The following is a 15,352-nucleotide window of genomic DNA, read 5'->3' on the forward strand; positions in this document are numbered from 1 at the left end:
GCTTCTTCTGACCCTCTCTTCTTCCCATGATTCAGCCTCTGGTCCTGATTCCATTCATAATTAATTGCTTCAAGACCTCAATACTTCACAATGTCAATATATTTCCTAGGTGTTGAATCATATTTGGCTCCAAGACATTTTTCCCATCACAGTGGAGAGAGAGTATTGTGTTTCCAGTCCTAAAGCCCAGGAAGGATCCATTGTCCCTTGATAGTTGCCAGTCATTCAGCTTGTCCAGTCTCTCCTGCAAGTTACTTGAATGGATGGTGGCTCATCGGCTCAGTTGGGTCCTTGAATCTTGGGCCATTTTGTCTCTATACCAGTGTGGCTTTTGGGGTGGACAGTTTATCGATCATCTGATTCAGTTGGAAAATTGCAGTTCTCTTCGATCTTTCGTGAGGCCTATGAGACACCTTAGTGTCGTCATATCGTCTTTACGGTCCATGAGTGGAGTCTTCAGGCATACCACCCTATTTTTATTTGTCATTTCCTATCCCACTGGTCATTTAGAGTTCATGTTGGCAACGTTCTCTGCTCTCCACAGGCCCAAGAGAATGGCATGTCATAGTCCTTCTTTTTCTCATCAATATTAATGGACTTGTAACATTTATTGGACTGTTTGCCACCCCCCGGTATGCGTGTGGATGATTTTTGTATCTGGACTAGCTGCCACTTGGTGGTCCCTGCAGAATGACAGCTCCATGGTGCCATCCAGCATGCTTCTATGTGGACACTCTAGCACGGTTTTTCATTTCTCTCCCCTTAAGTCGAGGGTAGTGCAGTTCTGTCACAGTGGTCCATCCTGATCAATTGCTCTTACCTCAACACCAAACACCTGACCATGGTCCCTCAGTTCCATGTCTTAGGTCTTCTTCTTGACAACAAGCTTACTTGGTTGCCCTATATCCATCGTCTGAATGTTGAATGTTTTCGTAAACTCAATGTCTTTCACTTCCTTGCCCACACCTCTTGAGTTGTGGGTCGTTCAACCCCTCTCTGACTGTACTGGGCATTAGTTCTGTCTCGTCTGGACTATGGTTGTCAAGTTTATGGATCAACTGCCCCTTCGATGCTGCTCCTCTTGGACCTGTTTCATTATCGTGGGATCCATTTAGCTATCAGTGCCTTTTGCGCTAGACCTGTCGATAGTCTTCTGGTTGATGTTAGATCCATCCCCTTTTGGTTCGGTAGTCCCAGCTCCTGGTTTCCTATGCCATCACTTGCCACTCTTCCCCTGCTCATCTCTCCTATTCTATTCTTTTTGTGGCCTCAAGCCATCGCCCGCCTATTACCCACCCTCAGGTCGGTTTACCAGTTGTGCTCTGCCTCGCTTCTCTCCTCTGTGATTTCCGTCTCCTCTCTTTGTCCTCTTCCCCACATTCTCTCCTGAACACCCCCTTTGGGTGGATCTCTACCAGGGCCCGAAGGCCACCATCGCTCCAAAGATGTTGGCTCGTTTATTCCGAACATTCTTATGGTATTTTCAGGATGCCATTGTTTCGTACACCAATGGCTCTAAATCTGCTGGTCACATGGGACATATCTTCATATCTTCTGTTGGCACAGAACATGATATCTTACCTGCCATTTAGGGGGTGTTTCCTGCAGAATTGATGGCCATCAATCAGGCCGTCTGCTATATTCAATGATCCTTCCTCACCTGAGTTTTATTATGTATCGACTCAATGAGTGGCCTTCAGGCCATCACTCGATGTTTCCCTTGTCACCCATTGGTCTCTGCCATCCTTGACCTTCTTGCCGATCTTGGTGGGTGCTGCGGCTGTTTGTTGATTTCCTTTCGGCTCCTGACTATGTAGGTATCCCAGGTAATTAACTTGCTGATCTGATTGTCTGGCTGGGGGGGAAGGGGGGGGGGGATGGATGGATGTGGATGGATGGATGTGGACGGATGGATGTGGATGGGTGGCGGCCACCTATGCTCCATTCCTCATGACATGTCCAGAGGTGGATTTGTGGCCTTACGTCAAATCCCTTTCTGCTCAGTTGTGGACTGATTCTAGGGCGACTACCCCCTTGTCTAATAAACTGCGTACAGTCAAGGAAACTCATCATGTGGGTACTCTTCTCTCTGTCTCCCCTTGCAGGAATCTACCATCTTCTGCTGGCTTTTTATTGGTCATAATAGTTTGACACTTTTTTTTTTTTCCTCTCTCTCCCTCTCCCTCCCCCCCCCCCCCCCCCCCCCCCTCTCTCTCTCTCTCTCTCTCTCTCTCTCACTCTCTCTCTCTCTCTCTCTCTCTCTCTCTCTCTCTCTCTCTCTCTCTCTCTCTCTCTCTCTCCCCCTCTCTCCCCCTCTCTCCCTCTCCCTCTCCCTTCACAATAAGTCGCCCTCCCACCTTCTTTGTCCAGGGTGTTAGTTGACGACTCTTGCATGGTTATGTCTGTCCTTGGTTTATTTCATGAAAGTGGTTTGTCCTCCCAGATTTAAGTCCTTGCATTTCCCTTGGGAAGTGGAGTTTCTCAGTTAGCATTGGCCTTGCCTCCATAGCAGCTGGTTTCTCCCTCCCCTTTTCACATAATTTTCCCCTTTTCTTGTGTCTTTTCCCCTGGTGTTGTCCCCATTGTGTTGTGATCATGGTATGGCTTGGGGATCGGAAAGAGTCAGTAGCGGTGCTGGTGCCCAAACATGCATAGCGTGTACGGGGCACCCCTGCTCTTGCCATAGCCCCCCTCCCCATTCTTTCCTCTTCCTTGTGCCCCGACATTGCTTTTATCTTTGTGTTTGTCCGTTTTCCCGTGCTCTTGGGTGGACTGTTTTTTTTTAATAATTTTTTTATTTTTCCTCCCCTCCCTTGGTTTCTGCCACCTTAGATCATGTGATTAATGGACTCTCTGTTTGGTGTTCTGCACTGTGAATATTTCAGTGTTCACACAAGTGACCTGTATCCCATGCATGCTATTGGCTAAAACCAAAGGCATGAATTCACTAACAATTTCAGCGTAGGGCTCAATGTATCTATTTTCAGCAGCTGTAACTGGACAGAACAACCTTGATTCGTAAAGAGAGGCAACTTGTGTCGTGTAGGCACAGTGAAAGTAGCTCTGGGAGAAAACTTGTAAGGATTTCCCAGGGCCTTTGAAACAAATTCCCTAAAATATTCCTTGGCTGGCTGCCACCGTGTACAGGACATCTCTTCTGTGAGTTTGTTGAAATGAAAAACTTTGGAAATCATGGGTGATGAGACTTAGTATTATCAGTACAAACCTACCACAAAAGGAAAACAGTGCAGAATGGGTCCACGACAGTTCGTCAGGACTGAAAAAAGTGTAAATGTAATGTATGAGTTGAATGTCACCCCGAAGATTGATTTTCCTGACAGTTTCACGTTGTTTGCTTGATCATTATGTGTGTTGTCATGTTGGTGGTAGACTGTGTAGCATGAAAAGCATTAAAATGACCGTCTTAACTTTTCTTTATGTTTTATTAAATCAGTCTCAAAACATTTTGGTCCGATAGTTAAGATAACTGTTGGAAATTGACAGTTATTTTGTTCCCTTGTTAAGCTGTGCACTTACTGCCAAATTAGCAAATGTTTGCTGTAAGCTACCTTTTTAGTTTCATAAGTGTGTAATTTTATTTGCAGGGTGGAGTCTTAAAAGTTCAAGATCTAAGCATAGCAGAACAGATTGGAATAATTGATTCTACCTTCGCTTGTTTGGTTTCTTGGCTTGAGGGGCATTCTCTAGCTCAAACTGTATTCACAAATTTGTACTTGCATAAGCCACATCAAATTGAAGATCGTCCAATTAAAGCTTTCAGCATATGTGTGTTTAAAATAGTTGATGTCATAAAAGATTTTGTTAACAGGTATGTAATAGTCTTCAATATTGAACTACGTGGCATGGTACATGTTTTGGAAACAAAAGACAAAGTTGTAAAAAATGTGAAGTACACATTCATATATCAAGTATCCTTTCTAAAATGCAGATCTATTACTTTATCTCTGCCTTTTTATCACTGTTTCCACAGTATATTGGGAAACTCTTTCTAGGGCTCAGGTTTTTGAAGAAGAAGATTTCCAGCCAATGGTATATGGATACCGTCTCATACCAGATGTTACGGAACAGAGAGCTGTAGGCATGCTGAAGGAGGTTGAGGAAGATATACAGAGACGGATACGTGGTAAAGTTCCTGATATAAGTTCTTCATCTGAGGTAAGTGGAATGGGTATTGCATTATATAGAAGTAATACATAATAATATAAGAACAGGAATTCTGTAATAAATTTTCACAAAGGCTCCTCAGTACTTATGTCTGTGGTGTTCTCATTGGTTTTGAATGTTTAATTTGTTCATGAACCATTTTTTCAGGATATGAATTCACTCCCCATTTACTTCTTCATGACCACCAGTCTTGAAAAGCTCAGACTTGGTTTCCCATTCTCTGTAGCAGTCACTGGAAATCAAGAGTACAACACAATATCCAATTTAAAAAATAAATATAACACTTCTCATATTAAACTTCCTGGCAGATTAAAACTGTGTGCTGGACCGAGACTCGAACTCGGGACCTTTGCCTTTCGCAGGCAAGTCGTAGAGCACTTGCCTGCGAAAGGCAAAGGTCCTGAGTTCGAGTCTTGGTCTGGCACACAGTTTTTATATGCCAGGAAGTTTCATATCAGTGCACACTCCGCTGCAGAGTGAAAATCTCATTCTGGAAACTTCTCATATTAATTTGACATATATTTGTGGCCTCAAATACAATGACTTCATATTAATGTCTCTTTATAGGGAACACCACAATAACCTCAGTGGGCAATTTCAAACTGACAGTTGAGATAAAACTACAGAATTGTTGTAATAGTAGTAAAAGCAAACTAACTCAATATTAATTGTAAATCTTTAATTTCATTGATTTGTAGTTCTACACTATGGCAACTCATGTAATCTCACTTGAAACTCTAAGTATGGCACAAAACCAGATAAACTTGTCTCTAACCAATTCTTATGGTACTTTAGTTCATGTATATTCACATAGTTTTAATTTACACATACATGTGGACTTCAGATAAATCAGGATACACAAAAAACATTATTTCTTCCCAGTAGTAATCAAGTAAATATGAATTTAACATTATTTAGTTTGTCTAGAAGCTACTTGTGTGTTGACACATCTCAGTCAGTACTGAGGAATCAGGTTTAAATATATGTAGAAGAGAAGGGTTTTCACAATGGATACTATTGATTATGGGAAGAGGGAGGGATGGATAGACTTGGTACTCCTGGTGGAGAAGAGAGAAGGGAAAAAGTATAGATCTAGGAAAGTTGTATGTGAGGGGCAGTCAAATGAAAACCGAATAACTGCCACAATGGGACCATGGAATGGTCCCAAATTTTGTAGAACATGGTCAGCCGCTGATTGATCCACAACCGCATCCACTCTTTCACTTCCTTGTCTCACCAAAACTGACACCCACACCTCTTTTTTCAGCTTGCCAAAGGTGTGAAAATCGTATGGTGAGGGATCATAGCTGCATAGAGAAGATTTTAGTTTTTCCCAAGCTGAAGCATAGCCTTCATCTTATTGTCAGTGTGGGGACGATCCTTATCATACAATAGGATGGTTCTGTCTGACAATATTGCTGGATGTTTTGACTTATAGCACATGACAGTTTCTGCAAAGTGTCTTCTTAGCATTGTGCTTTGGTTTTGATTCCATGCTCAAGGAATTCAATGAGCAGCGGGGCCCTGCAGTTGGAGGAGATTAGCGTGGTCTTAAATGGTCCAACCATTTCAAGCCTGAGGCCAAAGGGCAAAGACAACAGTGGAGACATCCCATATCTTCCTTACCAAATACTTGCTCTCACACTGCCTATCAGATAGAAGCTGCACTTCAGCAGTTTGGTTGGGAAATTCTGGCAACATCCTCTGTACAGCCTGGGTTGTTCACTGTATGATTTTTCACATCTTCAGCGACCTGAAGAAAGAGATGTGTGGCCATTGGTTTCGCTCGGACGAGGAAGTGCAAGAGTGGGTGTGGTTGTGGATCTCTGCAGTGGCCAACTAATTTCTGTGAAACAGGAATTGATTGCCTTTCGTCCTAATGGGATAAATGTCTTAATGCATGTGCTGGTTCCTTTTGAGTCGAACCATTCCATGGTTACATTGTGTTGGGTTTTCAGTTTTAGACAGACACCCTTCCCACCTCCACTCCAAGAATCCCGCCCTGGGAGGAACTTCACTGGTGGGCCATAAGACAAAGATCTGTGCCAGTCCTGCAGAATGGGCACCATTGGCTTCATCAACACAGGCCCCGTCTAGTGGTAGTGTCTTTGATTAGTAATCAAAACGTCCTCAGTCCTTGGTTCAAAACTGTCCACCGCTTAAATTTTGATTACTAATCAGCATTTGCTGCCAAAGACTTCCGGCATAGGAAGTCAACCTCCTCCTGCCAACAGCATTGTCAAAGAGGGCGTAGGAGTGGACAGAGGTTCAGGGCACTCTCTTGTCCTTGGGGTGGGAAACTGCCCCTGAAGGTGCAAGACGTTCGAAATTCTGAGAAAAATAGTGGTAAGCTGGAGAGAGAGAGAGAGAGAGAGAGAGAGAGAGAGAGAGAGAGATCGATAACATACTGTATGTACAAGAACCAAGAGGGAATAATAAGGGTGGACAACCAAGAACTAAGTGTCCAGATTAAATAGGTTGTAAAACAGGGATGTTGTCTTTCCCCCCTACTGTTCAATCTGTACATTGAAGATGCAATGATGGAAATAAAAGAAAGGTTCAGGAGTGGAATTAAAATTCAAAGTGAAAGGATGTCAACGATAAAAATTGCTGATGACATTGCTTTCCTGAGTGAAAGTGAAAAAGAATTACATGATAGGCTGAATAGAATGATCAATCTAATGAGTGCAGAATATGGATTGAGAGTAAATTGAAGAAAGAGGAAAGTATTGAGAAGTAGCAGAAATGAGGACACAGAGAAACTTGATATCAGCATTGATGGTCACGAAGTAGATGAAGTTAAGGAATTCTACTAACTAGACAGCAAAATAACCAATGACGGACAGAGCAAGGAGGACATCAAACTAGACTAGCACTTGCAAAAAGGAAAGAAGGAAAAAGGAAGAAGTCTACTAGTATCGAACACAGGTCTTAATTTGAGGAAGAAATTTCTGAGAATTTAAATTTGGAGCACAGCATTGTTTGGTGGTGGAACATGGACTGTGGGAAAACTGGAACAGAAGAGAATTGAAGCATTTGAGATGTGGTGCTACTAATGAATGTTGAAAATTAGGTGGACCGATAAGGTAAGGAATGAGGAGGTTCTGTGCAGATCGGAGAGGAATGGAATATGTTGAAAACACTGACACGGAGAAGGGACAAGATGATAGGACATCTGTTAGACATGAGGGAATGACTTCCTTGGTGCTAGAGGGAGCTGTAGAGGGCAAAAGCTGTAGAGGAAGACAGAGGTTGGAATACATCCAGCAAATAATTGAGGATGTAGGTTGCTAGTGCTACCTCGAGATGAAGAGGTTGGCACAGGAGAGGAATTCATGGCGGGTCACATCAAACCTGTCAGAAGAGTGATGACTTCAAAAAAAGAATGGAAAGCATGTGGATAGATTATCAGTGAAGGTGACAGATTCTGTATGATGACAGTCCTACAGTATATTTATGTATCTTTCTCAAATTTCAGTAAGGGTAAAATATGAGGTAGACTGTTTATACTGTCCCTCAGGGGGCTCAGCATTCGTTTGCTGGGTACGGGCTTGACGAACCCGGGGTCCTCGAGCTGTGAACTGGTGTGCGCTGCCAGTCTGCTGATACCGTAAGCTATGGGCATGCTTCAGCGACCACCGTGTGGCACAACGGTGGAACGTTGTGTGTCTTACGGACCTGGGATCTTGGCTTGGTTGCCTGGATCGCGAGGACGGTACATACCTCTATAAAAAAAACCTTCAGTCTTAAGGTGTGCTGCGCGCCGATAAGATTCATGGCTCTCGAGGTGGAACAGTCGCTAGCGGGCAACCTCTGGGGAACCTGCCGCACCTCAGTTGTACAAGGCTTATCCAGGCATGCAGGGCTCTGTCTGGATGGATGTAAGTTTCCCTAGCTGCTCGTGGGATGACCATGAATACCACGAATTCTTCCTCTTTTCCTCATTCTAATTTTTCGCTGGCCAGTGGGATGGGTGGACTGCTGGTAGGCACTACCACCCAATCCAACAAGAGGGCTAGGTTAGCCAGTCCTCCTGACTCTTGCGTCAGCAAACGTACAGCAGTTCAGAGTAACAGAGCACATACTGAAAACCAGAATGTGTTTTTAATAATAAAAAGGAAAGAGGGTTCCTTTGAAAAGGTTTCGCCATTCTATATTCAAAAGGGTCTAGAAGGAATAGCTGGAACTTTAAAATCAGTGAAGCGTTTACGGAATGAGACACTGCTTGTTGAAAAGTCAACTGCTCAGCAAGCAGTTAACCTTCAAACAGCTAAAAGCTTGGGGGAATACACTATCGATACAGAGCTTCACAGCAACCTGAACTCCAGTAAGGGTGTTGTTACCTGTAGGGATCTCGTTGACATTCCTGTAGAAGAATTAAAGAGTGAGTGGGCTCAGGAGGGAATTGTTGACATTCAGAACATCATGAAAAGGGTGGATGGGAACCTGGTGAAATCAGACTCCTTCATTCTTACTTTCAATACCCCCAAACTCCCAGAACACGTCAAGGCAGGATTTCTTCGACTAAACGTCCGCTCGTCTGAAAGCCACCCTGTTTGGAGTAGGGACTGTAGAATCTTCCTAGAGGAACATAAAATACAAGAAATAAAAACAACTAAGCGTATCCCCTACAGTGAAGCCAAAAAGATCTTTAAGGCCATGCAGCCCCCCACTTTCATTACGTCCTTTGCTTCCATTGTTCAGAAGCCGCCTCTGAAGGTCGATGCATCTACACAGATGGAGGTTGTTAGTGTTGGCACGAACATGTGCACATGTCAGTGCACTTGCAAGGGCAGCAACTGTATCAGAGCCTGTAGCCCCTCCTAGAACAGCAGAGAAAGGTACAGTAGCTAGCATTGAAGAGCCCCAGGCATCTCCAATTGCTGAGGCTGTTCCAAAGCCCAGCATGGTCATAAACACCCCAGCTCCGGTTCCAGCAAAGCCCTCTAAACAAAGGAAAGCACATGTGAAGCAGCACCAACAGATTAAATCAGCTGGTAAACCCTCGGATCATGTTAATGTGGTCCCGCTAGACGCTTCATCAGACTCTTCCCCACAGCTGATGGAGTCTGAGAATATGGGGCAATCATCTCGCCCCAAGACTGAGCCTCCACCCGCTGCAGTCTCCCACCAGCAGCGGAAAGAGAGGCAGAAAATACAACCACCGTGATGGCTCCCATACTACAATGGAACCTGCAAGGGTTCAGGACACATGTGGAGGAACTACGTCTATTGATTCAGGATAGACCTGTGTGTGTATGTCTGCAAGAGATAAATTTCAGTGAAACATACACCCCTGAGCTACGTGGTTATGTCCTCCACAAAAAGGACGACCTGAGTGGACAGAGCGCTCGAGGAGGAGTAGGTATCTTCGTCAACACCAACTACCACTCCTCGCCTCTCTCCCTCACGACGGATTTACAGGCAATTGCAATATTAGTACATGTGCGCCATATGCTAACAGTATGTTCGCTTTACCTGCCCCCACATGATGTGCTTGACGAAGAGGCTCTCAGTGATCTTCTTACACAGCTCCCCCACCCCTTCACCCTCTGTGGTGATTTTAATGCACACAATATGCTTTGGGGCTCTACCCCAGGGGTAGATTAAAAAGTCGGAGGAGGATTTCTTTATTTCTCCCTGTGAGGTGCCTCCTTGTCTGGATGTTAGAATCCAGACAACTCCTTAGTTGCTTTCAGTGTGGGTTCAGGAGGTATCGCTTCACCTTTGATAACCTGGCCCTCCTGGAGGCGGCCATACAACAGGCTTTCCTACGCCATCATCACCTGTAGAGCAATTGAGAAGCTTCTTCTGTCTACCAGTGCCTATTTGCTAAATACAGGTCAAAGCATGCATTTTTGCATTGCAACTGGGTTGTTCTCTGCCATTGATCTATCGCTTTGCTCTCCAGCCATCGCCCACACTGCTGCATGGGAAGTGGTTGATGACTTACACGGCAGTGATCACTTCCCCATCCGGATTCACCTGCCACATGCAGTGGAACCGGAAAGGAAACCGCCTCGATGGGTGCTCGGTGGAGCCAACTGGGCACTGTGTAGTCAACTCGCCCAGTTTGAACATCGGGTCAGTGTCCAGGAATGGGTGGATCATATTACCGAAGTGATCCACTGTGCCAGTGAAGCGCCCATCCCACAGTCCACGGGACAACCGAAGCGGCAGCCTGTCCCTTGGTGGAGCGACGAATGCCGCTGTGCAATTAGGGCTAGGCGGGCAGCTCTGCATAGGTTCAAATGCCGGCCAACTGTAGAGAACCTTGCAGCTTTTCGGGTGGCGAGGGCAAAGTGTCGTCGGATTATACGAGAGAGCAAGAAGAGGTCGTGGCAGCAGTTCCTTAACACCATTAATTGTTCTACACGAAGTTCCATTCTATGGGAGACCATCAGGAGAATTTCTGGGAGAGATGGGAGGTGCCCTATGGCTGCTATAATGTGGAATGGTACTCTCCACATGACCCCAAAAGATATTGCCCAGTCTATGGCGGCTCATTTTGCAGCTATTACTGCAACCACCAGTCAGAATCCAGCTTTCCAGCCCCACAGAGTGGCTGCTGAGCGGAGCAGTTTTGACTTCCGCTCACCCAATACAGAAGAGTACAACTGCCCGTTTTCCATGTGGGAACTGGATTCTGCATTGTGTGGGGCTCATGATACATCCCCTGGTCAGGATAGAATACACTATAGCATACTGCGGCATCTCACAGGGAGAAATAAAGAAATCCTCCTCCGACGTTTTATTCTAGTTTGGATGTCCGGTCACTTCCCCGACTCGTGGCGTGAAGCAATTTTAATTCCTCTTTTAAAACCTGGGAAAGACCGCACGTGCCCGGGTAGTTACCGTAGTGTTGCCCTCACTAGCTGCGTGGGAAAGACCTTGGAGCGGATGGTCAATCGCCGCCTTGTCTGGATGTTAGAATCCAGACAGCTCCTTAGTTGCTTTCAGTGTGGGTTCAGGAGGTATCGCTTCACCTTTGATAACCTGGCCCTCCTGGAGGTGGCCATACAACAGGCTTTCCTGCCCCAGCATCACCTGTTGGGAATATTTTTTGATATTGAAAAGGCATACGACACTACTTGGAGGCATCTTATCATCAGGCAGCTCCACTAATGGGGTTTTCGTGGATGTCTTCCGAATTTTATTCGGTCCTTCCTGTCGCAACGTTATTTTCGGTACCGAGTCGGAGACGTACTGTATAGTCACTTTGAACAAGAGAACGGTGTCCCTCAAGGTAGTGTTTTAAGTGTGACGGTCTTTGCTATTGCTATATAGTATTACGTCTGTTGTGAAAAGTCCTGTGCAGTGTTCCTTGTTTGTGGACGATTTCTCTGTATTTTGTTCTTCTTCAAGCCTTGCAACGACGACTCGTCAGTTGCAACTCACTCTCCGACATTTGGATGAACGGGCACAGAAGAGTGGTTTTCAGTTTTCAACTGATAAGTCGGTGTGTGTTCTTTTTAACCGTTCTCGTTCCACTTTTGACTTGCCTGAGTTGAGGATGAGGGACACTGTTCTGAATTTTAAAGACACGGTGAAGTTTCTGGGCCTCACTTTTGATTCTAAGCTTACGTGGCTGCCACACATTAAGGAACTGAAAAAGCGGTCTCTTAAGGCGCTGTCTATTTTAAAATGTCTTAGTCACCTCACATGGGGAGCAGACAGGACTTGTCTGCTCTGGTTTTACAGAGCCTTCATGCGGTCCTGGCTTGATTATGGATGCACGGTGTATGGGTCTGCAAGACCCACTTATTTGAAGCTGTTGGATGTGGTGCACCATGAAGGGATTCGGCTGGCCACTGAGGCGTTCAGAACAAGCCCCATACCGAGCCTGTGTGCAGAGGCAGGTGAACCGCCATTTCACCTCCGGCGGCGTCTACTAATGGTGCGCCAGGCCTATCAAACATTATCCACACCTTACAACAAAATAAGCTGCGATTGGTGAAACCCACCATCTACTAATGGTGCGCCAGGCCTATCAAACACTATCCACACCATACACACCTGCATACCACACTGTTGCTCAGCCTCCACTGGAAAGGCTTTTTCGAAACCGGCAACGAGCAACAAGGCCCTATGGGATTCGTGCAAAGGATTGCATTTTAGAGATGGGTGTGGCCGGTTTTAATGTTCCATGTTGAGGTTGGAGCAGATACCCACCTTGGCTCCTCCAGAGGCCCAGACTGATTTTAGATTTGGCAAATTTTAAGAAAGACAGTACATCAGATTTTACTTTCAAATCTTTTTTTTTTTTAACATTTTAGATAGGCATCATGATTTTACAGTAGTATACACTGATGGATCCCAACAGGGGGATTTTCTTGGCTGCTCAGTAGTGTTTCCCGAACGTGTCATCAGGATTCGCCTTCCCCAGGAATACACTGTTTTTTCCGCAGAACTTCACGCGATCCTGAAGGCATTGGAGCAGATATGGTGTACTCAGGGCAAAAACTTTCTAATTTGCTCTGACTCAATGAGCGCATTACAGTCACTGCAGAAACTGTACCCAGCGGAGAAGTTGGAACATCTGATTTACGACCAACTGTACATCCTCCAACGACAGGGCAAGCAAGTGTCCTTTTGCTGGGTGCCAGGGCATGTGGGCATACGAGCAAATGAACAAGCTGATAGAGCTGCCAAGGATGCCTGCAGATTACCGGAGGTGACACGATGTTCTGCAAGGTATTGTTTCTGTGCTGCGGCGGAAGTATATGCAATTGTCGGAGGAGGAATGGCTGGCGGTGAGGGAAAATAAGCTGCGATTGGTGAAACTCACAATCCAGTCGTGGTGTTCCTCCTGCCTGTCACCTACACCCCTTACACGTCTTCGCATAGGGCACTGTCCTCTTACGCATGCCTTCTTAGTACGGCAAGAGGAATCCCCGCTGTGTGATGCCTGTGGCGTATGAATCACCGTACGCCACATTTTAGTTGAGTGTGATTTATATCGTTCTGTCAGGGCAGAAGTTAATATTAGTGGGGATCTGCCCTCGATTCTAGCCGATGACGAGGCGAGTGTCAAGAAAGTTTTAAGGTACTGTGATGTTTCTGGGCTTCAGCCAAAAATTTTAGGTTGGAATTTTTAGTGTGTTGCCGAGTGGCTTACCACTCCTTTTTATACTTGTAATAGGCCAGTTCCAAACATGTGCTGTGTGTTTCATTTTAACCCTTTCACCTACGTTCTCTTGCAGTTATCCTCTTTATGTGCTGCATTCCACTTTGCAATTGTTGACGTACAAACTGCCTATGTAGCCTTTCACCTTTAATTTTAGTCCTATTTTAGCACTTGCTGCATTTTAGTGACACTCATCTGTTGTTGTTTCCGTTCAGGCGCTAAAGACTACACTGTTGAGCACCCATATCCGCCATATCCATCCACTGTCTATACTGAGGCAAGTTAACCTCCCGTATGAAAAATGTATAAACCAAACTGTATCATTAGGTAGGTTGCAGATAATGCAATCCTGCCCTCCTCCTCCCCACCCCCTCCCACCCTCCCCTCCTTGCCGCCTGTTTCTCTCTTTTTCTCCCCCCTCCTTTTTATATACTTATCATGGAACGGATTGGTAGTCAAGGGAATGTACTGTCAGCCAATCAACAGATTGTAATAATACTTAGAAAATGTATTTTTGTGCAAACGTACACTTTTTAAATGGAACAATGCCTATTGACATTCACAACCTAAAATTAGGGTAATCAGAATGTCAGTGGTATTTTTTGCAGAATTCTAATGCAAGCCATTTATGAGATATTGTATTTTGAAAAGTTTCCACACTACATTTGTTTGTGCCATTCAGCCTGAATAGTTATTAGGTATGATATGTTTTCTTACAGTATGCCTGTGTGCCAATCAGCCAGTGTGTGACAGTCCAAGCGGTGGGTCATGAGTGTGTAACAGTTCTGCCTGCTTTTATCTCTTATTCGTTTGCTGTCCTCGGTGTCGATGTACTGCGTTGCTACACTGGCTGAAAAATAGGTTGTGGATTCCGACACTGGCTATTGTAAATAATGTAGCTGAGAAGTGCACAGTTGAATTTCACAGGACTTTAATTTCACCGTTCACAACTGCTCAATAATACAGTTATACAGCCAGTGCACTATTGTTTAACTTTTGGTGAGTGTCGTTAATAGTTTGCAGGCAAAACTCCATGTACTGCTACAGTAGTGTACTACTGAACATCTACAAGCTGTAAAACCTAACCACAAGTTCACAGTTCTTGAAGAATAATCATTTACGTATGGAGCAGACACTGTCATTGTTTTTACACATGGCCTAATTGTTTAACACTTATTCCACAGTTAAGGTGAAGCATTGTTGGAGTTCTAACCAACTCAGATTTCTCGTCTGAAACTTGGCCGTTGACCGACTGACTCATGACCGGAAATTGGGCCCTTATATATCTGAAACTGTACGTTGTTCGAAGTGAAATTTACAGAAATTAAAATTAAAACTTACTTTATTAAATTAACTGAAAACTTACTTCATTAAATTAACTGACTATGTAGAAATATTGGTTCTTGTTAAGATTCTTCCACTGCAAGAGTTAGGCTGAATTATTTGTTTAAATCATGAAACAATACTTTTGACAAAACTGTTAATTAGTTTGGAATTAATTAAGGACTGGCTTTACTAACGTTTTCGAATAGAGCCAAATAAATACTTAAAGAATGCTCGCATTTCGTGTTCCAAATGTTTACAATTATTATAGATTTATATTTGTTTATACATCAAAAGAAGAATTTAAATTATGAAACAGTTACTGATTTCACCCTGTACTGAAAGATACTAACTAAGAATAGTCCAAATAAATTAGAAAATCAGTTACATATATTAAACAAGGCACAAAATTAGATCTGGTGTTATTTACTTTAAAACTGAGGGCCCACCCTTCTCTTGTATGAAAATGCAGATTATATTCACTTATTTTAATGGTAAATAGTTAAAAGTAACAAACTGAATTTAAGGAGGCAGATGGCGAAACAAGAGAGGAATTAAAATTATATCAGCTTGCTTCGTCACAAGTGGACGATGAGATTTACCAATCCAGAAAAAGCTGAGGTACTCGTGGTGTATGTAGAGTGTGGGAAGAAAGCAGTTCATTCTTGTTCAGTGTATGCGGCAAAATTTTCCAATAGCCATCAATCATCTTGGCAA

The 15,352-nt window shown here is 44.2% G+C and overlaps 1 protein-coding gene across 2 annotated transcripts in view; it reads left to right on the plus strand.

Moving 5' to 3' along the window:
* The window catches only part of LOC126272435 (N-alpha-acetyltransferase 35, NatC auxiliary subunit), a 137,386-nt gene that overhangs the window by 55,664 nt on the left and 66,370 nt on the right, over positions 1–15,352 (plus strand). For both annotated transcript variants that reach the window (XM_049975305.1, XM_049975306.1), the window contains exons 4-5: positions 3,606–3,829; positions 4,014–4,176. In XM_049975305.1, the coding sequence (XP_049831262.1) occupies positions 3,606–3,829; positions 4,014–4,176 (387 nt within the window). The remainder of the gene's footprint in view (positions 1–3,605; positions 3,830–4,013; positions 4,177–15,352) is intronic.

This window comes from Schistocerca gregaria, chromosome 5, assembly GCF_023897955.1.
Source record: "Schistocerca gregaria isolate iqSchGreg1 chromosome 5, iqSchGreg1.2, whole genome shotgun sequence".
Lineage (NCBI taxonomy): Eukaryota > Metazoa > Arthropoda > Insecta > Orthoptera > Acrididae > Schistocerca > Schistocerca gregaria.